Genomic DNA, 26,438 nt, shown 5'->3' with positions numbered 1-26,438 from the left:
CAAAGATCCTGCCAGATCCATCTCCTCATCCACAGGCAGAGGAGCAGGGCGGTCTGGAGCACAGCTGGGTGCTGGGGAGTAGGAGGGGAGTAGGGCAAGGAGGCCCTTTCGGTCCTAGCACACCCTACCAGTCGGGTGTGCTGTTAGGATGGTTTCTCCATGGGACGCAGCAGCACCTGGCCGGTGAGATCTGCGTCACCCGCCTTGCCGTATGCCAGCCCCCAGCTGGTGGCAGAACAGCCCTCACCTTAATGTTGATGCCATGGGCAGCCAGATTCTGGCGCAGAGAGTCGCATGCGTCCAGCAGGGGGCGCCTCTCCTGTAGCCGCTGCCGCCGGGCCTCCCCGGTAGCCTCAGGTGTGGCCAGCGCAAACTGCCTGACCTTCAGCCGGAAGCGCACCAGCTCGTCCACCGTGCTGTGCAGTGTGGCCATGCTGCCGTCCCCTGAAACACACTGGTTGCACACCATACCTCAGCACAGGCCGGGCCTGCCGGAGCCAGGAGGCCACATTCTCCCAGGTTCTGGGCTGCAACCTGCCCAGCCAAGAGAGAGGAGAGAAAAGAGAGAATGCATACATGCATGCATGCATGCATGCACTGCTCCTGGAACTTAAATTCAGGGCCTCAAGGCTGGTACTCTTATCAGAGGAGCGACAAATCTACTTCCAGCATTTTGGTGATAGCCTCATGGGCTTTCCTGCCTGGGCTGGCTTTGAACCTCAGTCCTCAGATCTCAATCCTCCTTAGTATCTGGGACTACAGGTGTGAGCCACCAGCACCCAGCCCAGCCCGTCTTTTCCATCCCCTAAAGCTCATTCTTCCTGGGACCTCATGTGGCTGGGTGAAGCTGGCTGGTGTCAGATATTGACAAGTCTCCATTCTCCCCAGAGCCAAGCTGACAGCACCCTCTGAGAAGCCAGAGGAAGGCTGTGCGCAAGCCCTCCCCCCAGATCCAGGCACACCCAAGGCTCAAAGCCACTCTTTTGTCATCTGAGGGGTCTCGAAGCCTCAGCTACAAGCGTGAATGAACACAAACCAAACATTTGGGACAAAATAGGTGCCAATGCCTTGCCCTGCTGTGTGTCAACCCAGTAGTCTGACAATGAGCCCAAACTGCAGTTCCATCCTGAAGCCGGCAGGGACTAGAGGTCGGCATAAACAGGCTCCGCTGCAGGGGAGGTTCTGGCTGAGCTCAGAAGGGTACTGCGTGGCTGAATTAGGCCTCTCCCGTGAATTCAAGAAAAGTGAGTACATGCAAAATGTTCTGAGAGTGGCTCTGGGCCCTCTCCTCTTTACCAGGGTAAATCTGGAGGCTGAAGCAGAGTGAGATTGGAGAGAAGGGAGAGGGATTGCACTTGGTCCTCGGAGCCTACAAGGTGATCTCCAGAGGAGCAGCAGGGCAACTGCTGGGCAAGCTGTGACCCGGAGCCCAGCAGGGGGTGTGCACAGGGCAGATGCTGCCTGCAGCTCACAGCAGTGGAGGCCAGGACAGAGGGGTGGGTGCATCCTGCGGAGCCCAGGAGGGAGGGGACAGGTAGACCCTGGAGCGAGCCGCGTTGCCTGCTCACTTGTACTTGATTAGTACACATCTGAATACATTTTTGGTACTGGAAAAAACCAGCCTCTTAAGGCAGGTGCCAGTGACTCAGGCTTGTGATTCTCAGGAGGCTGAGATAAAGATTACAATTCAAAGCTGGCTAGGGCAGAAAAAGTCCATGAGATTCTTAACACCAATTAACCACCAAACAGCTGAAAAGTGGAGCTGTGGCTAAAGTGGTAGAGCACTCACCTTGAGAGAAAAAGCTAAGGGACAGTACGCTGGCCCTGAGTTTAAGACCCAGGATGGCACCAAAAAGAACCAGCCTCTTGAGAAGTGGCCAGCAGACCTAAGTAACCACAGGAATCCCCAAGGACATCCAGGGGATGATAGAGCACGCCAGTACCCAGCCAGGGGCCAGCAGCCAGTGATCACAATGATGGAGGTAGACTGAACCCGCTAGACAGTGGGAGACCAGCTCTGCTGACGCAGGTGAGAGGCCAAAATGGAAGTGGATGACTGGGCCGGTGTCACATGACAAAGGCACTCCCCACTGGGGAGGGAGGGACAGGATCATGGGGGACCCTGGCAGCCTCAACCTAAACACGTGGCCAGGTGAGCACCGCGAGGAAGGGGCTGATGGGAGCCGACGGGACAAGCTGGGCTCTGCCTATGAGGGGTTCATGCAGAATGTCAGTTGATGGGGTGGTTGCTACGAGGGCTAATTTTTTGAGGACGTTTGTGTTTTTGGCATGTCAGCGGGACAGGCACCCCATCCCAAGGTGAATGTACTGTAAAGGCGGATTCAGGGGATCCCTGCCGAACTCACCCTGGGGAGGACGCACCTGTCGCTGGCCCAGCGAGATCCCAGCCATCTCAAAAAACTGCTCAACAAAAGAGACGATGGCGCCAAACACCGCCGGGCTTCTGGGGCCTCCGGGTTCCTAGAAAAGATCAACATGGAGCAGAGTGGCCAAAGGACCACGCACGTGCGAAGGAGACGCCCAGGGCATGGAGAGCACGGTGGCCACTTCTGCTCTGGAGCCTGCCGGCTGAGGCCATGAGTTCCCTCCGGTGTGGCCAGCCTCACAGGCAAACCACACCATCCCCGTGCCTCAGTTTTACCCATTTGCCATACAGGGATGGTGATGCACTGCTCATGCCCAGGGGCCTGTGGGTTAAGCATGGCGCAGGGTACAGTGGTGGAATTCTGGGTCAGAATGAAAAGGAAGCAAGTCCCAAGGCAGGCATCAGTGTTCAGGCACAGAGGGGCCATGGGCGGTGAGTCTGGGATGGCAGAGGCTTCAGGGGAAACTGCACAGGTCAGGCTCTTCAGTCAACACCTGAACTGTCCACACTCCCTGTGCTGCATAAGGTGCCCACTGGGACAAGGGGAGGCCCGGTGGTGCAGGACTTGGGGTGAAAGCCAGCAGCCTACAGAAGACTGGGCTATTCCAGAACAATCTTGTTCTGGAAAAATCCTGGAACTGCCCACACACACAAGACTGACAGGTCCTGTTCCAGAACATTCCTGGAGCTGCCTTCTGCCAGCACAGTATTCCACCGCTGTGTGCATTCCGTGTTTACTCCTGGGGGGGTAGGCCCTCAGTATGCCATGAGGCCCTGTCACGGCCAGCCATGGGAGACTCAGAGCCTGGTTCTCTCCTGGGTGGAACCCTGAACTGCCACTCGTGGGCTGTGAGGACCACACATCCCTCACTACCTTAGTGACCACCCTGAGCTGCCGGTTCCCATGGTGCACAAGGTCCAGGATGGCGTCGACTGCCCGGGATGTGTCGAAGTCATCGGCCAGCGCGGCCTTCACAGCGCTCTTGCTGCTGGTGAGCCTGAGGAAAGATAGTCACTAGGTTGGCAGGGCTCAGCCTGGCACTCCTTCCTAACCCGTGCCCACATTCCTAACCAACACCTGTGTCACCATCAGCTCTAAGTTACCCCATTAGCCAAATCAGAAATCCATCCACTGATTACCATGGCAGCTTGGAGACTCAATGGTGCTAAGTGAGATTGCTACGATTACACGCTTCAGACATTGCCCAGTGAGGAAAGAGCTTGGGAAAGCTGGTGGCTTTTTTGCCCCGCAAAAGCTAGAGGCTCAAGAGTCCAGGGTCTCCGCACATGCACAGCCCCTCTCCATCTGATGAGGAAATCACAAAGACCCACGGGAACAGTGTGGATGTTCCCCAGCCCTGGAGGGCAGTCAGTGCAGGACCAGGGAGGAGGGACATGGGGTGCCCTGAACTGGCACCATGAGGGCACAGGAAGCAGGGGCGGGCCTGCCTCGGGTGCTACCTGCTCTCTGCATTCACTCCAGCCCACTCCCAACAGCTCCCTCTGCTGTTTCTGGGAGGGAACAGGTGCCTTGGGCTGGGCCCCAAGCTCCAGGGGCTTCCAGGACCAGCACCTCTGCTATTCCAGACCCAGGGTCCCAAGCTCCCGTTCTGAGGTCACTGAGGAAGAACCCTTGCCAGCTTGTCTGGAAACAGCCCTCCTCACCCGTCCCTCCTTTCTCTCTGACCCCATGGGGACCTGGGGGAGATGAGTGTCTGGGGGATCTCAAGGCTGAAGGGGACCAACAGGGCTCCGTGGTCACAGCAGTGCTTGGGGCTGAGGCGGCCCCGTGGCTACGGCAGCGGTGGCAGTGGTGCACTGTTGGCAGCACAGGAGCTGCTGAGACAGAGCAGAGCCATCAAGGGAAGAGTAGCTGCTGGCAGGCATGGCCCAATGACTCAGTGCAGAGGCTAGCCACTGGTCACAGGTGATCCCACGCCCAGCCACTGGGGGCCACACTGGGAGGACTGGCAACACCTATGCCCTCAAATGCCCCTTCCAGACCCTGCAAGCTGGAGCACCAGCTCAGTTCCTGCACATGGGTGGTGAGTGATGGATTGCGTGACCAGCCCATCTTTCCCAGTTAGAGCTCTGCCTGGTGAGCCCTGCAGCAGATCCCTGTCCAGCAGGCACTTGGCATGCACCCTCCGCGTGCAGTCAGAGTACACCAGCACCAGGCCTGGAGTTGAGTGGGAAGGAGATGGAGAATGAGAGGTGACACCTTCCTGGCCCCTCACAGCCTCGCCCTGGCTATCCCAAGACACACAGCGTGGGGCGTCTCCTTGAGGGACAGGAGAGGGGTCACCATGTGCAGAGGACGTGCTGCCTTTCACTTGCAGCAACCAACTTACTGCTTCCTGTGGCAGCTTAGCGTTAGCCGCCAAGCCCTGCATCCCCACCATGCTGCTACAAGTCTAACCTGTCCACTCAGCTTGGAGCCAGAGGCAGCTGGATGGTTTTCGCCAGGCATACTGCGAGGCCTGGGAAGGGCAGGTCTAGCCTGGACACTACGTGGCATCTCTGCCGGCAGCAGGGCCAGCAAGGACAATGCCCGGATGCTGCTGGGCTTCCCAGGAGCCCATGACCTGCGCCGCCTCTTCCCCAGGAATGGCTCCTGCTGGCAGAGAGCCTTACCTCTCCCACAGCACATCCTCGCTGATTGGGCCGCAGACCAGCTGCCCCTTCAGGTAGGCGCGTGCGTCCTCCACGAAAGACACCAGCCCCAGCATCAGGCGCCCGGCTTCCTGCATTGACCCATCGCTGTAGTCAATGGCTATGGAGAGAGAGACTGCTACGGAGGGGCCATGAGCCAAGCAGAAGCCCACTCAAGGGACCTGAGGGCACTGCGGCCCCAGAGCCACCCTGAAGCAAGGTCTTTACCCCAAAAGCACAATGGCCAAGGAAATGTGCTACTTTCTGGCCTAGGACCTTGTTTCAGTGACAGGCAGATGGAGGGCCCACAGAGGACCGAAGGGACAGCAGGCTCTGAGTGGCCATCAGGACGTGGCACCCACAGTGCTGGGTCTTGCCTCCTGACCACTTTCTGAGTCACAAATTACAGCCAGACCCTAAAGGGTGGCCGCAGCCACACCATCCTGGGGACCCCCTGCGCATCCCTGCAGTCCTCAGGCTCAATGGGTGAGTGCGTGGGCATGACTGAGTGGGCAGTGGCCAGTAAGGCCACCCTCCCCTTCCCCGTCCCCTCCCCCCACTCACCTGACCGGTAGCTGCTGCGCATACAGAACAGCCGGAAGACATCGGGGGAGAATGTCTGCAGAAAGTCCTAGAAAGGGGCAGTGATGCGTGTCACTGTACCAGGCCACATGCTCGCAGCAGGAAGCCCTGTGGACCTTGCCTGTCCTCAATCTCGTGAGCACATGGTCTCCTATCAGATTCCACCATGGACTGTGGGGACGGAGAGGAGCCACTTACCACCCCAAGACTCTGCTGCCCAGCTGCTGGGGGTTCTGGTGCCTCTGGGACACATGTCTCTTGGGGGCACAGATGGGAAGGGACAAGGCTGGGAGCAGGAGCCACACTCAGCCAGCCCCGCCCAGGGACTGGGCAGGCAGCAGTCATAGGGTGGCACTCGGGTTCTGATGAAGTTGCTCCCTCTTCTAACATCTGTCTCTGCCTTGGCCGCACTGGACCTCTCATCCCTGCAGTGAGCTGTCCACACATACCCCACACATTACCTTAATGGTGATGTAGTTGTTTAAGGATTTGGACATTTTTTCTTCTGTACCTTTCACATGCAAATGTCCTGAAGAGAAAACAAAAGAATTCCTTCTCAGTTAGGTTAGAGCAAGACCCTTCTGTAATCACGAGGGACAAACACAGGGCTCCAACTTCTGGACCTGTAATCCAGGTCTTGGCCAGAGTCAGCTAAGGGGTCATAAGGCTCATGTCATACCTGGAGAGTCACCTGGGAGACAGGGAAATGTGTCATGCACCGCATACCAAACATGTCACAAGTGGTACCCATGCTGTTCTACTGAACTCATCAATCTAACACTGTGGAATTACATGTGCATAAAACCTCACCTGCGGGGCTGGGAAGGTGGCTCAGTGGTAGAGCGCTTGCCTTGCATGCATGACGCCCTGGGTTCGATTCCCCAGCACCACATAAGCAAAAAGGAAAAAGCTGGAAGTGGCGCTATGGCTCAAGTGGTAGAGTGCTAGCCTTGAGCTGAAGAGCTGAGGGACCGCGCCCAGGCCCAGAGTTCAGGCCCCACAACCGGACCAAAAATAAAAAAAAAATAATAATAAAACCTCACCTGCATGATTCTATGGAGCACAGCACACATGGTGCACAATGAAATAACCCTGCGTATGGAATTCTATATCACTTGTTAGATATTATGCACAGTGAAAATGTTCATTTTTTTATTTTTGTTGGTCGTAAGGCTTGAACTCTGGGCCTGAGCACTGTTCCTCAGCTCTTCAGCTCAAGGCTAGCACTCTACCACTTGAGCTACAGTGCCATTTCCAGTTTTCTGATGGTTTATTGGAGATAAGAGTTTCATGGATTTTCCTGCCAGGACTGGCTTTGAACCATGATCCTCAGATCTCAACCTCCTGAACAGCTAGGATTACAGGCATGAGCCACTAGTGCCCAGCAGTGAAAATGTTTAAAAACAGACATACCTGCAGAACAAAAGCCCCCTGCTGTGGTCTGAGGCAGATGTCCTCCAACAAACCCCCATGCTGACATCCTCCCCAAAGTGTGTGTGTGGGGGGAAGGGGGCGGGTTAGCAGGTGGGGTCTCTGACAAGGTTCATGAGTTCATGAGGGTAGAGCCCAAATGAATGTGATCAGTGCCTTTGTCAGGTCATTTTCTGTTACTACAATAAAGCACCAGAAGCTAGACAATTTATACTTCAAAGGTATGCTCCTTTGTAAAAGATCCATTCACAGTACAAACAAAGCCAGGCACCAGCAGCTCACACAAGTAATCCTAGCTACTCCAGAGTGTGAGATCAGGATGGAGGTTCGAAGCCAGCTGTGCAGGAAAGTCTGTGACACTCTTCTCTCCAATTGGATAGGAGAGAAAAAAAAAAAAAAAAAGCTGGAAGTAGAGCTGTGGCTCAAGTGGGTAGAGTGCAGCCATGAGCCAAAATCTAATAACACACAACTGCCCTGAGTTCAAGCCCTAGAACTGGCACAGACAGAGTGAAAATAAATCCTCTGTTAATGGTCTTATTTGAAATAAGCATGCATAAAACGTCATTGTAAAGCACTTTGCATGTTCCTCATTGCATCCAAAGAAGTTCAGGTCTAGGGCTGAGAAGGTGGCTCAGTGGTAGAGTGCTTGACTTGCATGAGGCCCTGGGTTCAATTCCTCAGCACCACATAAGCAGAAAAAGCTAGAAGTGGCACTGTGGCTCAAGTGGTAGGCCGCTAGCCTTGAGCTGAAGAGCTGAGGGACAGCCCCCAAGCCCAGAGTTCAGGCCCCACAACTGACAAAAAAAAAAAAAAAGAAATTCAGGTCCAACCACTCAAATTTCAGTCATCTCACACATACCCAACCCTTGGCCTGCCTAGTCGCTGATACAAGTATGAATTTCCAGGTGAATGTAGCTGTTTCACCAAGGGACCACAGAGTGGAGTGAACCCAGCAAGTCAAGACTCACCCGAATGCAGGAAGTAATTTCCCCACTGCCTGCTCTGATGGAAGACCTCGCTCTGTGCAATCTCGTTCTCGTGGTGTGGAAAAGCCAAGTCTATCCCGCCGGAGTGTATGTCCAGCTGACTTCCAAACACCAGGCTGGGAAGCAAGGTGAGAGGGGTAGATTAGCTCCATTCTGCTCCAGTCTCCCAAGCCCCGCCACTGAACAACAGGAAATGGATCTCAGTTGTCAGGCCAGTTCCTAGGATATTTGAATCAGATGAAAACTGAAACCTGCTGTAAATCCTACACAGCAGTCCATCCTAGTGAAGACATTTAACTCTGTCCTCCAGATACAACACACAGTTGTAAAGAAAACTTCCTTTCCACAGGTAGAGTTTAAGGGCTTTCCATCCTCAATGAGAGACAGAACTGTGATGTTGTGAGCATTTTTCATTTGGCTTTTGAACACCTATGCTTCAGCTTCATCAACTCTGCATTCCTGGGGGCCACCGGAGAGGTGCCACCTGACACCTTTGAAGGAGGTAGAGAAGGCAGGGCCACAGGCTGCCTTCATGGGCCCTGCGGCCCGGGGGACATGGAGCCAGTGCTACAGGAGGGCTTGGCCAGATAGGCAAGGACACACAGGTCATTCTCCAGCTGACTAAGGACACTGCTTGGAGGCACCTCAGTTCCCTGAGATCCATCATTCACTGGTTCAGGCCCTGTACCAAGTGCCAGCATGCTAAGATAGCTGGTGGGACGGAGGCACAGCTGTCCAAGAAGCTACCAGGAAAAGCCACTTCCACTCTCTGGAAGCCAGTGCCAAGCTCCCCGCACTGGGCTCTGTGCCTCCCTCTGTATGAAGCTACTGTGGGCAGTGCCACACACGGGAGCCTTACCTGGCCATGGCAGAGCACTCGATGTGCCAGCCGGGCCTTCCATCCCCCCATGGTGAGGCCCAGAACACCTCCTGGGGCTTCGCTGCCTTCCACAGGGCAAAGTCACTGGCGTGGCGCTTGTCTGAATCGATCGCTGGAGGAGGAACATATTTTTATTCCCTAATTGTGTACAAGAAAGCAATCATTTCAAGGCCATGAGGACGTGGGTGGGAAGAAGACTTGCTCGCTTTGGGGAGTGCTGGGGAAGATGGTCCGCTGTGTTCCCCCAAACAGATCGTGTTACCACCATCCAGCCACCACCCCCGTCTGCTCCCCACGAGTGGACAGTATGCTTCCTGTGCCGCCTGCAGCAGCTTCAGTCCTAACTGCCCAGCGTGGAAGCCACCAAGATGGCCTTCAGCAAGGAGAGGACTAATGGCGAGGCAGAGGCAGAGGCACACCAGCCCAGCCCTTGGGTGCTCTTGGGCATGGGCAGCAGAGAGAGCTGCCCATTTGGGAAGTATAGGGATCCTTCACGTTCATTCCAGGGGACCACGAAGAGGCAGGCAAGCACCGGAGAAAGATTACAAGGTTTATTAGAGGAGCCATATTTCCCAGGAGAGGGAACACTTGGCAGCCTCCACTATCCAGGTAGCAGGCAGCTCTGGGGGTCAGAAGTGAGGTAGGTGCACGCTCAGGTGGGTCTGGGCGGAGAGAGGGAGTGGCCAGCTGTATGGCGGGAACTCCAGGGCTGGGAGGAGCTCAAGTCTGGGTGGAGCTGAGGACCAAAGGTGTGGATAATGCTAACAGGAAGCCAGAGCTGAGGCTGTGGAAAGGCAGCGGCATAGAGGACATGCCGGGATGGGAACCCCATGTGTGCTCCATGTGGAGGATGGGGAAGAGGTGAGAAGGGAGCTCTCTCTTCCACTCAACCCGCTGTAGTTGAAAACTGTAGCTTCAGAGCCACCTTAGGTGCTGTAACGTCTATAATGTCTCCGACATCAGTCACTCACATCTGTAATCCTCCTCAGGAGGCAGAGGTCAGAGGGATTTGGTTCAAGGCTAGCTGGGGCAAAAATAAGCAAGACCCATCTCAACCAACAAGCCCGGTGTGATGGGACACATCTGTTATCCCAGAGATGCAGGAAGATGGAAGGCCAGGTGGGAGAAGTTTGCGAATCGGGCAGAGGGCGCATAATGTCACAGATACCCCAGCCTCTTGGTCTCCAGGGATTTGCTTGCTTTTCTTTCGTGGCCCTGAAGCAGTGACCCTTGAACAGCTTTAAATTCGGGTCTATATAAAAATGATTTCTTGGGGCTGGGAAGGTGACTCAGTGGTAGAGCGCTTGTCTTGCATGCATGAGGCCCTGAGTTCGATTCCTCAGCACCACATAAGCAAAAAGCAAAAAGCCAGAAGTGGCGATGTGGCTGAAGTGGTAGAGCACTAGCCTTGAGCTGAAGAGCTGAGGGACAGCGCCCAGGCCCAGAGTTCAGGCCCCACGACCAGACCAAAAACAAACAAAAAAAATTTCTTTGGCAGTACTGGGGTGTGAATTTGTTCCCTGGTGTTCGCTAGGCAGGAGCTCTACCACTGAAGCCGCACCACCAGCCCTCTCGGCTTTTTTTTTTTTTTTTTTTGGCTTTCCTTTTCAAATATGTTTTCCGCACTGATGTTAGAAACCCGGGGGGAGTCAGAGAGTAACCGAGGGCAGGGCTCAGGGAGGCAGGAACAGGCAGTACTGCTTGACCCTTGACTCCCCAATTTTCATCTACTCCAAGAAATGAATTAACTCTACTGGGCAGCGATCAGATGGGCAGTGTCACCACCAGCCCCACGTCTGCGCATGTCCTGCTCCAGCTAGGGGTCACACGGGAGGGTCAGGACACCGGAGAGCTCAGCACTCACCTGGTTCTGTAGCCGCCCCAGGTACCACGCTCACCAGCTTGCCATATTCGCCCCCCCGGGACCTCAGGTCGAAGTAGACATTGCCTGGCACACAGACAGGAACTCATCATCTCCGCACCTCGTCAAGCCTCAAGCCGACAAACCACTACAGCTTACATGTGAGGGCGGCGGCCTGCGTGGCATGTTTAAAGCATGACGTGGCTGTGGCGTGGATGTGTGTGGCTGTGGTGTGGAGGGGACCTGAAAGCACCAACAGGAGCGCAGCACTAGGCTGAGATCACTGTTCTCATGAGAAGAGTTGTGTGGTTCACATTCCCTCAGCTCTTAGGCTTTGTGCTGTTTTATTTTAGTGATGCTGGGGTTTGAACTCAGGACCTTACCCTTGCTAGACAGATGCTCTGTTCTGAGCCTTGCATGGTGCTTTTTGCTTGTAGTTACTTTTTAGACAAGATCTCCTGGTTCTGCCTGGGGCCAGTGTGGACACCTTACCCAAGTATCTTCTGCTTATTGTTGTTATTACTTTAAAATAGTTGTACAAAGGTTTTTCAACTCAGCAATTAACAAGTACAATGCATCTTGACCAATGCCCAGACGTCTCCTGAATGACCTGCACATCAGATGAAGGATGGCATGGGCACACTGCATCGGCCTGGACAGCTAAGCCCACTTCCACAGGCAAGTGTGAGGCAGCCAGGCCGGGAAGGAAGTGTAGAGCTGGGCAGCTGGGCTCAGAGGAGGGAGGCCCTGCCCAGGAAAGCTGCCCAGGCCACAGACCTGCCCCTGCACCCCAATCTCACCTGCCTGCCACCCTGAGCAGCAGGGACCGTCGCTTGGGCCCTGGCACAGGCAGTTTCTCATCTTCATACATTTGTAACTTTCAGTCTTCAAGTTCACTTTTTACAAATGGCTTCTGGTACACATTTGGGCTAGCTACCCTTATTGGAAGCCCTGATCTTGAAAACAGGATTTCCTGTGGCCAAGGAAGTTTCCTGCCCTGCAGACACAAGTGCACCTGAGCCCCGCACTGTATGCCTGGCGCTCAGGACACAGGAGAGGCAAAGAGGGGAGCAGGCTGAGCTGCCTGGAAAACAGAGCCAGGTGACCAGACATCAGCCTTCTCCCACAGGCCCCCCATCTCCTTGTTGGCTGTCAGTGGAGGAGACACTCGGCCTCCATCCATGTAAACATACTGTGAAAACAGAACTGGCCCCAGACAGAAGAAACGTCTTCCGCGTCTCCTTGTCATCTCTGTTGCTGCTGGTGGCAGTCTGCTGAACAAATTGTTTTCACCAACAGTTCAAAGATCAAATTACAGCCAAGCCTTTGTGAAATTCTCAAAGTCCAAATTACTGGGAGTAGATGAATGTATGTGCTGAATTAATTATGTTTATGCCGTCAGGGAAGTTTTATAGTAACACAAGGAAATGAGACAATAAGGAAAGACTCTCTGTCTGCCATCTATGCCCAGAAAGGGCCCCTTGCCCGAGGAACCAAGGAGAAGCAGCAGTTCCCCAAGCAAGCTCCTGTGCAGGGCCTCAGCTCCCCTTCACTGTGGGCCTCATGAACAGTGGCCATAGCAGGCCTTTCTACCTCACTGACCCTGCCCCATCATGCCCTGGGCTGGGGCCTTAATAGATTATTCAGCAAAAGAGCTTTATGGCCTGAGGATTTACGGTCCAGATGGAGACAGTAAACTAGGAGTGCTTGCCGGGGTGCCACAGGTACAGCAGATGACAGCACTGAGGAAGAAATTCGTGTGTACCACGGGAAAGACCACAGAGCATGGTTTTGGTGAGCATCCAGAGAGGGGTACAGAGGCAGGGAGGCTGAGCCCCATGTGACCACAGGAGCAGCCACATGAACACTAGGCCAGTCTTACACTGCAGGATGAGGGTATCGTGCAAACTGGTGTCTCATGAAAAAGTCCCCAAGGAGCTGGTGGCTTGTGGTTCACACCTGTAATTCTAACTACTAAGGAGGCTCAGATCCAAGGAAAACAAACCTGTGAAACTCTCATCTCCAATCAACCAGCAAAAAAAGCAGAAAGAGGAGGCACAGTTAAGTGACAGAACACCAGCTGAAGCAAAAAAAAAAAAAAAGAAAGGCCAAGCAAGAGTGCAATGTCCTGAATTTACACACACCACCAAAGTCACTAAACAGGGAGCAAGGGAGACTAGACTGGTGGGGTAAAGTGTGCTAGTGAGTGGCTCAAGTGGAAGAGCACTAAACTAGTAAACTAGTAGAGCCAAAATGAGTAAATGAGAGCTAAAAAGTACAGTGAGCCCCTTGACTCCATGGCCACATGGAAGGGACAGACCTTTCCAGGAAGGACATGGTCACAGCTGACCACAGCTCTAGGCTCCTTTAATTTACATGCAAGCAAGTTAGTGCTGAAAGGCAGCTAACTTCTGGGGAGCCCCATGACCGACCAAAAAAAATAAAATTCTAAATGATGCCGGGCGCTGGTGGCTCATGCGTCATCCTAGCTACTCAGGAGGCTGAGATCTGAGGATCGTGGTTCAAAGCCAGCCCAGGCAGAAGTCTGTGAGACTCTGATCTCCAATAAACAACTAGAAAACCAGAAGTGGCGCTGTGGCTTAAGTGGTAGAGCACTCCCCTTGAGCTGAAGAGCTGAGGGACAGTGCCCAGGCCTAGAGTTCAAGGCCCACAACCGACAAAAATAAATAAATAAGTAAAATAAATAAGTAGCTCAGGCCTGAAATATTAACTCCTCAGGTAGATGAGATCTGAGGATCCCAATTCAAAGCTAGCCCAGGCAGGAAAGTCTGTGGGACTCTTATCTTCAATTGACTATCAAAAAGCCAGAAGTGGAGCTGTGGCTCAAGTGGAAAAGCTAAGACTAGCACTCAAGCTCTGGGTTCAAGCCCCAGGAGAAGTTCAAAAAACAAAAGGAAAAAAAATCAGCTCATAAAGTTGAAAGCAGGCAATGAACACCTGGACACCTGCTGCCCAGGCTCCACGGGGACCATGCCCAGCTCTCGGGCGCACATGTCCCCTGCCACTGGGGAAGCCTGTGCCAAAAAGAACAGACGCAAGGGTTTTCCTGACAGACTCAGTGCTGCAAGGAAGCCCGGGAGATTGTCATTGCAGGAACCCATCCACAGACTCTGAAACATCAGCAAGTTTCAACAACAGACATTTCCAGTTTCTCAAACTCTACCTTTGGCTGTGGAGTAAGCGTGCCCACGTGCAAGGATCCCTTCTATGAAAGTGATTATCTGAGGGATATTCTCAGTCACCTTCAGGTACACGGTGGGTGGCAGCACCTGGAAGAGAATGAATGTGGCCAGGCTCTGAGCTGAAGTGTGCAGACCCGCCCCAGCAGGCCGCTGCCATCTTGAGCTGCACCTCTGCGATGGCCTTAAGTGATGCTGGTCGGCTCTCGGCAGTCTCCCAGTGTGCCAAGGGCAGTATGAGCAGTCTGTGGAGCTGGACCAAGTGGACTCACCATTAGCTGGAGTAAGCCAGATTGCACACTGCCACCCTAGATCTACCTCTCTCTAGTCAGCACTGGTGGCAGGTGCTCAGACTCTAGGACTGGGTTGTTCTAGAGCACTCAGGTTAGCACCTCTACCTTCTCTGGTTCTGCATGCTTTCCTCCTAGGAGGAAGAGTCAATGTGCTTACCTTCAGGGCAGCCATGTCTTGCTTGAAATCTTCCTCATAGATGCTGGCGAGAGCAGCAGGTGTCATGTTCATCTGCAGAGGGGTTGGATGGGTGTGTTAGCAGACTGGGGAATGCCCAGTACTGCCCAGGAGCAAACCCACTCCTGCAGGCTGTCCTTGTGGCTGGGGTGGCAGCCACCTGCTGGGGCTGAGCCTCAGTATGGCTCGGCCCTGCACAGAGCATCAGTCATAGGTGATAAACTAGTGATGACTAGTAAGGCCATGATTCCTACCATGGACTGCAAAGCCACCCCACCCCGTGTTTCTAAACCAAAATCATCAGGCTACTCTACGTGACAAGAAGTAAGTTCCCACTCTGAGCCCTTCAAGAGGAAAAGATAAAGGTCAAAAGTATATTAAAAAGAGAATCTTGCCAGGTGCCTGTGACTCACACCTGTAATCCTAGCCACTCAGGAGGCTGTGCCTTGAGGATCATGGTTCAAAGCCAACCCAGGCAGACAGATTTGAAAGATGTTTAGCTCTAATTAAGTAGTAGCAACGTGGATATGGAGGTGGGGGCCCAAGTGGTAGAGTACCAGCCTTAAGTGGAAAGGCCAAGCAAGAGCATGAGGTCCTGAGCACAAACCCTCAATAATGGCTTTTCATTTTTGTTGGTTCTGGGACTTGACCTTAGGGCCTGGGTGCTATCACTGAGCTTTTGTACTCAAGGCTAGTGTTCTACCACTCTAAGCCACAGCTCCACTTCCAGTTTTCTGGTGGCTAATTAGAGATAAGAGTCTCTCAGACTTTCCTGCCTGGGACTTGGCTTTGAACCTCAATCCTCCAATCTCAACGCCTGAATAACCAGGATTATAGGCATGAGCCACCACTGCCCAGGTTCTCTCTTGAGTGAGCTGGGACATCTCATAAAAGATCTACAGTTCTCCATATCCATTTTTATACGGAGTTGTACATCTTATTATAGAAACTACTTCTATAGTCAAGAAATTAGCTTTTTTTCTTTTGAAATAGGGTTTCACTGCATTGCTGACTTTGAACTTGAGATCCTTCTGCCTCAGCCTCCTGGGTTGCTGGCTCACCAGCATGTGTCACACCATGCCTGGCAGAAATTAATCATCTAGCCCTGATATAAATTTCCATTCATTTTTCAGACTTTCAACAGTATGGTTGTTCACAGCACACAGAATATTGTTTATATTTGCAGTCTTTCTGAATCTCTTCCTTTGAATGGGTCCTGGACTTGGAAACAAACTGGGACACCCCTTTCTCAGAACATGAGACTGTAGGGAAGGTCATGGGCTTGCTTCTAGTAACCGCTTCCTCCCTCTGACACAGCTCTTCATCACCCTCCCATTTGGAGGTGGACGATGCATGACACGGCTTTGTATTTGTCTTTCTCCAGATGGCGACCCAACTGTCACACAATCCCTCTTTCTCCCCCACTGATCTGAAATGCCATCTTCTATCATAAAATAAATTCAAACCAGTTAGTGTATTGAATTTTAGAGTTTCCCAGAAAAAACAGGTTCACTGTTTGTCTATGTTCGGTACAACAGTGTTTAATGGCAGTAGTTGGAGGCAGGCAGATGACAGGCTCTGGGGAAACAGGAGGTGGGAGGGGGAGGGGGGGAAAGAAAGGGACAAAGCACACTGTGGGGTGAGGGCAGCGTGTCCATGTTCACAGGGAGCATCCATTTGAACACTGTCACACTGTCCCCTGGGACCTGCAACTATGTCAGGTCAGTCCCACACCCATAGCTATGGTTAGACAACTTCTGGTAGCGTTTGAACTGCTAGGGCTACGCCCTCCTTCTGTGCCAGGGTAGTCCCTTCTAGAAGCCAGATGTTAAATCCAGTTCCTAAGCAGCTGTCATCCCACACCCTGGGACAGAGCTGCCTTTTGTTCCCTAATACAAGCCACGTGAGTCAGAGCCACAGAGGGCTCCAGTCCTTGCAGTACAAGCAACCACGTCAAGTGAGCCTCCCCTCTTCTTCCTAGGGAGCCCCAGGGGACTGACCCTCAACACTCAGACTCAGGACAGTGACCAGAAGAATGATTTGGGCCTGAGTCACTCAGTGGGAATCACCAGGATGATGTAACATAAAGTGTTGTGCCATGCAGATGTACCTGTTTAACCTGCTGTGAATTTTTACCCCGACAAAGGATAAAATTAGACCAAAAATTAAAGTCAAGGGAGAAATTCAGAAAACTATAATGACGTCATTGTCAACATTTAAAAACAAATGTCTTGAAAGATTATCAAGCAAAACTTAAAAGGGTGTGTTGGAAGTAGGCCACGTGTCCACTGAAGGAGAAGGAGTGCACACTTCAGTGTGGTCCACTCACATGCACTGCGCTACTCGGCCTGTGGAGAAAACACTGACCCTGCTCTAGCATGGAGGACTCTGGAGGCCTAAGGTGATCATGTCCAGTGAACTACACCAGTCACAAAAGGAAAACGCCAGGTAACTCATTTGGAGACTGGCAGGCAGTAGGGAGGGCAGGAAGCTGGTGTTAATACTTCCAGATCTGCACCATGAAAAGGTTCTGGAGATCCTGGCAGTGCTTGACCAGACACACACTCCTCCATGTCCCTGAGCTCCTCTCAGGACTGACAAACGAGCCGGGCGCCGGTGGTGGCTCATGCCTGTAATCCTAGCTACTCAGGAGGCTGAGATCTGAGGATTATGGTTCAAAGCCAGCCCAAGCAGGAAAGGCCACGAGACTCTTATCTCCAATTAACTACCAGAAAACCGGAAGTGGCTGTGGCTGAAGTGGTAACACACTCCCCTTCAGCTGACAATGCCCAGGCCCAGAGTTCAAGCCTCACAACCTACCAAAAAAAAAGTTTTAAAAAAGTTTCTGTTTTAACTTTAGAAAAAGGCTTTTATTAAAGACTAGCCTTTTTTTTTTTTCTAAGAACTGAAAAACACATCCTTTTATAACTATGGTTTCAGATAAAAGGCATATTAAAGGACACTATCTTGAAGAAAAAAGAAAAGCTAGAATAGTCTCCCTCTTATGCCTGGGGATCCCCTGTGAGACCCCAGCCGACACCTCAAACCATGGACAGTACTGACCCTGTGCACAAATTCAAACAAATTCAGCATAGACTGTCAGCAATAACTGGTAAAAAAAAAAAAATACAACAGTTGGCTGGGGCCTGTTTCACCTGCATAGTATGTGCAAGCCCTGAGTTTAATACTCAGCACCACAAAAATTAATTAAAAAGGGGCTGGGAAGGTGGCTCAGTGGTAGAGCGCTTGCCTTGCATGCATGAGGCCCTGGGTTCCATTCCTCAGCACCACATAAGCAAAAAGAAAATAGCTGGAAGTGACGCTGTGGCTCAAGTGGTAGAGCACTAGCCTTGAGCTGAAGAGCTGAGGGACAGTGCCCAGGCCCAGAGTTCAGCCCCACGACCGGACCCAAAAAATAAAAATAAATAAATAAAAAAAATTAAATAAAATAAAAAATAAAAATAAAAAGGAGCTGGGAAGGTGGCTCAGTGGTAGAGCGCTTGCCTTGCAATGCATGAGGCCCTGGGTTCGATTCCCCAGCACCACATAAGCAAAAAGAAAAAAGCCGGAAGTGGTGCTGTGGCTCAAGTGGTAGAGTGCTAGCCTTGAGCTGAAGAGCTGAGGGACAGCGCCCAGGCCCAGAGTTCAGGCCCCACAACTGGACCCAAAAAAAAAAAATTTTTTTTTTAATTAAAAATTAAAAGCCAAGCCGGGCGCTGGTGGCTCACGCCTGTAATCCTAGCTACTCAGGAGGCTGAGATCTGAGGATCGCGGTTCAAAGCCAGCCCGGGCAGGAAAGACCGTGAGACTCCTATCTCCAATAAACCACCAGAAAACCGGAAGTGGCGCTGTAGCTCAAGTGGTAGAGCGCTCGCCTTGAGCTGAAGAGCTGAGGGACAGCGCCCAGGCCCAGAGTTCAAGCCCCACGACCGACAAAAAAAAAAAAAAAAAAAAAAAAAAAAAAAAAAAAAAAAAAATTAAAAGCCAGGAATATTGGAGCGCCCTCTGGAGGTGGTAAGCTATACAGTGTCAGTTCAAGGCCAACCTTGAATGACATGAAATCCAGCACCACCTCGGCAGAGCCACACCTGCAGAGGCCCTGCCTGGAGGAGCCAGGAATCAGAAGTCTGGGTCTAAGGCCCTGCCCACAAGGTCAGTGTGATCTACAGACCTACACCCTGGACACTCACTGCCAAATGAGGAAAAGTGCCACAAAGGGAAAGGCCTGCTGTCTCAGGACTGTCAAGGACTTGACACAACTAACAAGTGACAGCCCAGGCATCCTTGTAGGCTGAGGGACAGTCTAGAAGGGGTCCTGGACCAGAAGAGAAGGGAGGTGTCGTGGGATGGGCCAACACTGGGACAGGGCCTGTTTCTGAGAGGGACATGTGGTGGCAAACAAGCTGGTCCCCTGTCTGGAAGACTCACAGTGGGCTGGGCATCAGGTTGGTACAGGCCTATGCTGATGCAAAAGGGAGAAGATCTTTGCTAAGGAAATCCAGGCAAAGGGAGGCAGGGATCCTCTGAACTCTGCTTCCCATTGCTCTGCAGAAGATTTAATTTTTTTTTTTTTTTTTTGTCAGTTGTAGGACTTGAACTCTGGGCCTGGGCGCTGTCCCTCAGCTCTTCAGCTCAAGGCGAGCGCTGTACCACTTGAGCTACAGCGCCACTTCCGGTTTTCTGGTGGTTTATTGGAGATAGGAGTCTCACGGTCTCTCCTGCCTGGGCTGGCTTTGAACCGCGATCCTCAGATCTCAGCCTCCTGAGTAGCTAGGATTACAGGCGTGAGCCACCAGTGCCCGGCTAGAAGATTTAATTTTTAAAGAAATTAGCTAGGGGGCTGGGATGTAGCTCAGTGGCAAAGCGCTTGCCTAGCAAGTGCAACGTCCTGGGTTCGATCCCCAGTACCAAAAAAGAAAAGACAAAAAAAAAAAAAAAAAAGAAATTAGCTAGGCGTTCACTGGTGACTCATGGCTATAATCCTAGCTACTCAGGAAGCTGAGATCTGAAGACCACAGTTCAAAGGCAGGCCACAGGAAAGCCTATAAGACTGTGATCTCCAATTGATCATCAAAAAGCCGGAAATTAAGCCATGGCTCAAGTGGTAAAGCCTTGAGCAAAAGAGCCAGGGGGTACCGCCCAAGCCCTGAGTTCAAGCCCCAAGACACGGACACACATATACACATACATGCACATACACACACACACTCACACACATTTAAAGCCAGGCATGGTGGTGCACACTTGTACTGGTATGAGGGAGAGTTACTCCCTGCAGAGGGACTGGAACTGGATTAAACTGACCATAGTTCCAAAGAGAACTTCCTTTCCTAATAACTGGGTCCTGTATGGATGACAGAATGTGAGTGTTTTTTTGTTTTTTGTTTTGTAGACTATATTTTAAGAAAGAACAGCTGTCATTCATCCACCAAGTTAATGAGAAGCGTCCACTTACCTCACTGGCTCGTCGGATGATCTTATCGTCCACATCCGTGATGCCCATCACCATGACCACGTTGCATCCAAACACCTCCGTCAGGATCCTTCGGATGATGTCAAATCTGACATAGGAGCTGAAAGAAAGTTACGTTTCTCTGGTGTACGATCCTTGAAAAAGCTCCCTCTACTTTAATACACTGCTCACTCTTGCAGTACAATGACCAGATTGTTCAACAGGAGCTAGTAAGGCTGGCCTTCCACTGATGAGATGCTTCTGTGGCCCACTCAGGTATGAAAGAACTGCAACCAATTTCAGCACAGAACTGGTAAAGAGGCTCATATCTATTTAAACATCAAAAAATTCACTTGTGCCAGGTGCTGGTGGCTCACATCTGTCATCCCAGCTAGTTCTGACCAAGAAAGTCAATGAGATTCTTAAATTAACCACCAAAGTGCTGAAAGTAAAGCCAGCGCTCAAGTAGGAGAGCACTACTCTTGAGCAAAAAAGCTCAAGGACAGCACCCAGGCCCTGAGTTCAAGCCCAAGAATAGAAGCAAACAACCACAAATCAGGACAAATACAACCCTGCAAGCTGCATCAGGCCATTCCTGAACACTTAAGTCCAGCTTCTTTACGTGCTATGCTGAGGTAAGTCAGACTTCAAAAAGTACACCATCCATTTCAAATCTCAGGAATGTGGTTTCTTATGGAAGCAGCCCTGAAGCCCCAGGTCAGTTATTTCATGTCCACTTTTACCATGCCCATGGCTTCTCTAAGTATGAGTTCACAAGATAATTTTACTCCAGAGAATAAAAGACAAATCATGCTTATCATATGCAAGGACTGGGCTCAACACTCAGCACTGAAAAAACAAACTCTAGTTGGTCATGTTATCACACACTTTAGCTACCCCTTTCCCCAACTCTATACACACTCCAAACACAGTTGAGGCCAAACCTTGGTCTTAGTGACAAAACTCTTCCAGAAACTCCCTGCCCAGGTGTTTAACCTCAGGAGTCTGTCTGGGCCAAGTCCTGGGAACCTCAGGGCTGTTGTGCAGAATCTCACACTCCAGTGGCACAGATTCCAAAACCACAGGTCATGTCAGTTAGGTCATGTCAGTTGTTCTCATCTCTAGGGCCTGCACTAGTCTAGAGCCGGGAAAGACTGCAAAAAATGAGATGTCCAAGAAAACTCTATCCATACCTAGATTAAATGAAATCAGGTCAGGTAGTGTGCCTGACTAGAGGCACAGGCCACATGCTAGGCTATAACCACACCCACATTCAGGTTGTAAATGCCTTCACAGGAATGCGTGCCCTGCAGGTAAAAGGATGGCTGAAGTCAGAAACCTAAGCAAGAGGAGCCAAAGACCTAAGCCACCTCCTGTGACAGCCTCCCAAGCACATGACATCAGCCAGGCTTTCTCCCCTCAATGTGTTTTCCCAAATGAAGTGCTCACTAGCGTGGCTGCCAAGATTCCTCCCACCACCAGGAGTATCACTAAGGTGCTTCCATACCATCTCCATCTCTGCAAGACAAAAGCCAGGCTGGCTTTGCCCACACTCACTTGTGTGTAACATTCACACCCATGTGCCACACAAGAAAGTTGGACTTTTGGGGGGGGGCATGGACTCGAACTTAGGGCCTGGGCGCTGTCCCTAAGGTCTTTCTTTTTTTTTTTTTTTTTTTTTTTTTTGTCGGTCGTGGGGCTTGTACTCTGGGCCTGGGCGCTGTCCCTCAGCTCTTCAGCTCAAGGTGAGTGCTCTACCACTTGAGCTACAGCGCCACTTCCGGTTTTCTGGTGGTTTATTGGAGATAGGAGTCTCATGGTCTCTCCTGCCCGGGCTGGCTTTGAACCGCGATCCTCAGATCTCAGCCTCCTGAGTAGCTAGGATTACAGGCGTGAGCCACCATCGCCCAGCTTTGTCCTAAGGTCTTTCAATCAAGACAAGTGGTCTACTTTGAGCCACAGTGCCACTTCTGGGTTCTGATCTCCAATTAATAGAGACTTTCCTGCCCGGGCTGACTTTGAACCTCAATCCTCAGATCTCAGCCTCCTGAGTAACTAGGATGACAAGTGTGAGCCACCAACATCAGGCTGAAAATTTGTGCTGAAAATTATCACCCTTGGACTGGGAAGGTAGCTCAGTGGTAGAGTGCTTGCCTTGCATGCATGAGGCCCTGGGTTCGATTCCTCAGCACCACATAAACAGAAAAAGCCATAAGTGGCTCAAGTGGTAGAGTGCCAGCTTTGAGCTGAAGAGCTCAGGACAGTGCCCAGGCCCAGAGTTCAGTCCCCATGACCAACAACAACAAAAAAAAGTTATCACCCTTGTCTGGAAGATGGAGAAGCCAGGACCCAAGGAATTAAGCAATCTCCTATCAGCTGGGTTCCAGCTCCCTACACCGCCTCCTGACTTCCTCCAGGCACAGGGCCTCCCAGGGTGTCCTGGCCTGCAATGCAGGTGAAGAGGTCTATGGAAACAGCAGGGCTGGGGTCATCCATCCGTCCACTTGTTACACTGCCTTCAAAGTGGTAACAAGTGGATAAAAACATTCAAGCCCAGGCGCTGGTGGCTCACTCCTGTCACCCTAGCTACTGAGGAGGCTGAGATCTGAGGATCACGGTTCAAAGCCAGCCCGGCCAGTTAAGTCCATGAGACTCCTCTCCTATTAACCACCAGAAAACCGGAAGTGGCGCTGTGGCTCAAGTGGTAGAGCGCTAGCCTTGAGCAGAAGAGCTAAGGGACGGCACCCAGGCCCAGAGTTCAAGCCCCACGACCCACAACAAGAAGACACTCAGCGGCCACGGAGGGATCTCCTTAACTGTGCAAAGCCTGCCGTTCTCAGTCTCCCTGGACGTGAGACTTACCAGGCGTGGCCCAGGTGTGCATGGTCGTACACAGTCGGTCCGCAGCTGTACCTGGAACGAAGATGAGATCCAGCGTGAGGACGGAGGGGCCTGACATGCTCGGCCACGAGGACCGCAGCCCTCCTGGAGCACGCAGGACGCCTCCACCCCGCGTCCGCGCCTCACGCGTGACCCCGACCCGCGGGCCGGAGCACCGCTCCCAGCCTGCCTGAGGAACCCGGAGCCCCGCCCCGCGCACCAGGAGACGGCGTCCGCGCGGGCCACCACCAGCGGGTCCTTCCTGCCGGTGAGACTGTTGTACACCTGCACGCCGGTGTCGTGGCCCGTCGGCTGCAGCCAGGCGCCCCCGCGCCCGACGCTCGACGGCCTGCCGCGCCCGAGTCCCAGCGCGGCTCGGAACAGCGGAGCGCTCAGGCGGGGACAGCGGGTCCGCAGCATGACTGCGGCCCGCGGTGGGACGCGAGCGGTCCGGCGCGCAGCCGCAGTGTGGCTCCCGACGCCCCGCCCGCGGGGGCCCGCCTCCCTGGAGGCCACGCCCGCCGGAGCGACGTCTCGGCCGGGCAGTCGGAGGGCAGCCCCGCCCTCGCAAGACCACACCCACCCAGGCTACGCCCAGCACAAGCCCCGCCACAGCTCTGGCCGCGCCCCCGAGGGCTGCGGGCTCCCGGAAGCGGCGGAGGGAGGAGGTTCCGCGGGCAGGGTGGGGGCGGGCGGAAGGGCGGGAGGCCCGCGGCGGGCTGGAGGGGCCGCGGCGCGCACCGGCCGCTCCGGAAGCACAGGAAGAGGCGGGGCCGCGTCGCTCCTTCTCCTTATTTGCGCAGGTCGCCTGGGCGTCCTTGGGCTCCTGGCCCGCGCGGGCTGTTCTCCCGGCTCCCTGTCTCGAACCCCGGCCCGCTCACCCAGTAGTTACACCCCAACACGAACCGTGTTGCACCCCAAGATGTCTGCACAGCGACACACCGCCAGCTAACACGCACCCCAACAGAGCCCCCTGTACCCCTATACACGCACGTATGTGACACCGAATGCCTGCACCCCAGAATTGTCAGGTTTGCACAACATGCACCAAGCATGTCTGCGTTGCAATCGTGTGCGTGCCCAGATGCACAGCACGTGTAAATCTTAATATGCACGTGTTGCACAGGCAGCAGGTCTGCCTAACTGAGCACTGAGCACCGGTACCCTGGGGGGGGGGGCCTCCAGATGGAAGACCAACCGGAGGAGACGGGTCATTCATCATTTCATCAAGTGCGTGTGGCAGAAAACGAAGATTAAACCATCATCCATCTCGACTAAAACATGATGAGTTGTTTCCAAATGAGCTCCATAAATTCGCCCCCTCCCACCTTCTTGAAAAAAAAAAACACCACCCTTTGCTTTTGCAGTCCAAAACAGCACAGAGGTTCTGAGGTTCCTTTTTTAGTTGTTCTCTTGAAAGGCAAATGATTAAGATAAACAAGCATGTTCCTAGAGTGCTTTTTTTCTGAAGGTTTTGGACTCTAGTTCTGCGGTTTTGTTAAACTATGTTCTAATGTACAAGGCCACAGCGCTGAACCTGTTGTTCCTCCACAGACGACCCCTGTCTAGTACCTACCTATGCCTCCTAGCTCCCTTAAATCCTCCAGCAGGACCTCCTGTTTCCCCTCCAGTGCTATTCTGTGCTTGATGGTAATTGCTAAGTGGCGTGTGTGTGTGTGTGTGTGTGTGTGTGTGTGTGAGAGAGAGAGAGAGAGAGAGAGAAAGAGAGAGAGAGAGAGAGAGAGAGAGAGAGAGAGAGAGAGAGAGAGAGAGAGAGAGAGAGATTGACACAGGACAGTCCTGGGGTCTGAACGCAGAGCCCGGGCACAGAGCACTGGCTGTTTTGTTTTGTTTTCTCAAGGATTGTACTCTGCCACTTTGAGCCACAGCTCCATATCCAGTTTTTGCAGTGGTCTTTTATATTTACTGTACTCTATTTCTTTCCCTTGGTAAATTCTTTTTTTTTTTTTTTTTTTTTTTTGGTTGTGGAGCTTGAACTCTGGGCCTGGGCGTTGTCCTTCTGCTCTTCAGCTTAAGGCTAGCACTCTACTACTTGAGCCACAGTGCAACTTTGGTTTTCTGGTGGCTTAGTGGAGATAAGAATCACACGGCCAGCTCAGCCAGGCTTTGAACCATGATTCTCAGATCTCAACTTCCTGAGTGTAAGGTCGGCTCCTGCATGGCAAGCAGACTCCATCCTCCTCCCACAAAGACTCCACTCAGTACCTGTATTACCTAGGCAACTGGCACACCTGGTCACCTCTGCATCTGCTGAGGTCACATCTGAATTTGATGTGGCTACACCTGTCTCCGCCCCTACCATAGATAAGGCCTAGCTCAGGGCCAGAGACCCCCTTTCCCATGTTGAAGTGCCAACATGGCCTGGTGCCAGCCAGAACGATGAATAAACCTACCCCTTACCTGAATACCACGTGTGTAATGTTGTTCTTACTCAGTCACCCCTTTAAAACCTAACACTGAGTAGCTAGGATTACAGGCATGAGCCAGTAGCACCAGGCCTTGATAAATTGTTTGAATTCCTGAAGATACCTTTCATTAAGTTTGGAAATGGTTTGTTGAACACTCACAAAGTCTACTTCATATCCAAAACAAGGTGGGACACTCAGAGCTCAAGGAAGGATCCAGAGTAGACTTTCTAAACCGAGATTTAATAACACTGAAACCAAATCCCCACATGAATGTAGATATATGGCACATTTGGACAGGCCCAGGATGTCTTAAATCAACAAAGGGATCTTCTATATTCAGAAAATTAGTTTTGTAATGTGTTCCACCCTTGACAAGTGGCAAATCCATTCTTAAGGTTTTTGGAAATCATCAAAAGAATAACCAATATTTAATAATTAAACTATAATCATGTGTGATAAAATAAAATGCAACACTGAATATTTGCATAATACTAAGGTAAAGTGACTGGAAAATTTTGCATCTATCAATCTATATCTATATTGATATAGTCATCCATCACTATATTTCCGTTCACTTATTGTGGCTTCAATTACTAAACAGTGATCCCTCACCCACCGTGGAAGCTATGTTCCAAAGACCTTCACCATAGGTGAAAATCCACAAAGTGCAGTACAGCGAGAGACAACTATATAACAGTGATACTTTGCGATTTTCACCTATTGTGGGGGTTTCTAGAAGGTAACTCCCACTGTGGATATAGATATGTAGAGGTGGAAATTCTGTCCTTGAATCACCTCTTCCCAATCTAAGTCAGGACAAGAAAGTAAATTAAAATTATTGCAAACTATGATGATTATAATTTCTTAGGCACTAGTGAATACAAAATGTGGTTCCAGGATCTTTTCTGGTGTGTGTGTGTGTGTGTGCGTGTGTGTGTGTGTGTGCCTGTCCTGGGGCTAGAATTTAGGAGTGGGTGTTGTCCCTAAGCTTTTTTGCTCAAAGCTAGAGCTCTACACTTGAGCCACAGCTCCTCTGCAGTTTTCTGGTGATTGAGAGGTAAAAATCTGGCTGGCTTCAAACTCCTGAGTAGCTAGGATTACAGGTGGGAGTACCGTGGTCACCTGGATTCAAAATGAAGATGAATCTATTCATCTTCAATAGGTTTGAGCATCTTCAATGTCAGAACATTATTTCTACTTGTTCATGGCAGTGTTTGGGAAACAAGCCTAG

General features: G+C 51.9%; 1 protein-coding gene across 5 annotated transcripts in view; it reads right to left on the bottom strand.

The window, feature by feature from the left end:
* Cars2 (cysteinyl-tRNA synthetase 2, mitochondrial) overlaps window positions 1-26,438 on the bottom strand; it is a 28,286-nt gene that overhangs the window by 184 nt on the left and 1,664 nt on the right. The window contains exons 1-14 of one of the 5 annotated variants that reach the window (XM_070002609.1): window positions 22,999-23,207; window positions 22,761-22,811; window positions 19,902-20,019; window positions 14,429-14,500; window positions 13,963-14,068; window positions 10,782-10,865; window positions 8,897-9,029; window positions 8,020-8,153; window positions 6,082-6,149; window positions 5,603-5,669; window positions 5,021-5,159; window positions 3,261-3,384; window positions 2,383-2,481; window positions 248-454 (exon numbers count right to left, since the gene is read on the bottom strand). In XM_070002609.1, the coding sequence (XP_069858710.1) occupies window positions 248-454; window positions 2,383-2,481; window positions 3,261-3,384; window positions 5,021-5,159; window positions 5,603-5,669; window positions 6,082-6,149; window positions 8,020-8,153; window positions 8,897-9,029; window positions 10,782-10,865; window positions 13,963-14,068; window positions 14,429-14,500; window positions 19,902-20,019; window positions 22,761-22,811; window positions 22,999-23,198 (1,602 nt within the window). In that variant the 5' untranslated portion in view covers window positions 23,199-23,207. Of the gene's footprint in view, window positions 1-247; window positions 535-2,366; window positions 2,482-3,260; window positions 3,385-5,020; window positions 5,160-5,602; window positions 5,670-6,081; window positions 6,150-8,019; window positions 8,154-8,896; window positions 9,030-10,781; window positions 10,866-13,962; window positions 14,069-14,428; window positions 14,501-19,901; window positions 20,020-22,760; window positions 22,812-22,998; window positions 23,208-26,438 lie in introns of those variants that run through there. The other 4 variants (XM_070002612.1, XM_070002614.1, XM_070002610.1 and 1 more) reach the window with 4 other exon arrangements.

Source organism: Dipodomys merriami, unplaced genomic scaffold, assembly GCF_024711535.1.
Source record: "Dipodomys merriami isolate MVZ:Mamm:240054 unplaced genomic scaffold, mDipMer1.0.p SCAF_6, whole genome shotgun sequence".
NCBI lineage: Eukaryota > Metazoa > Chordata > Mammalia > Rodentia > Heteromyidae > Dipodomys > Dipodomys merriami.
This window is presented reverse-complemented; position numbering and strand designations above follow the sequence as displayed.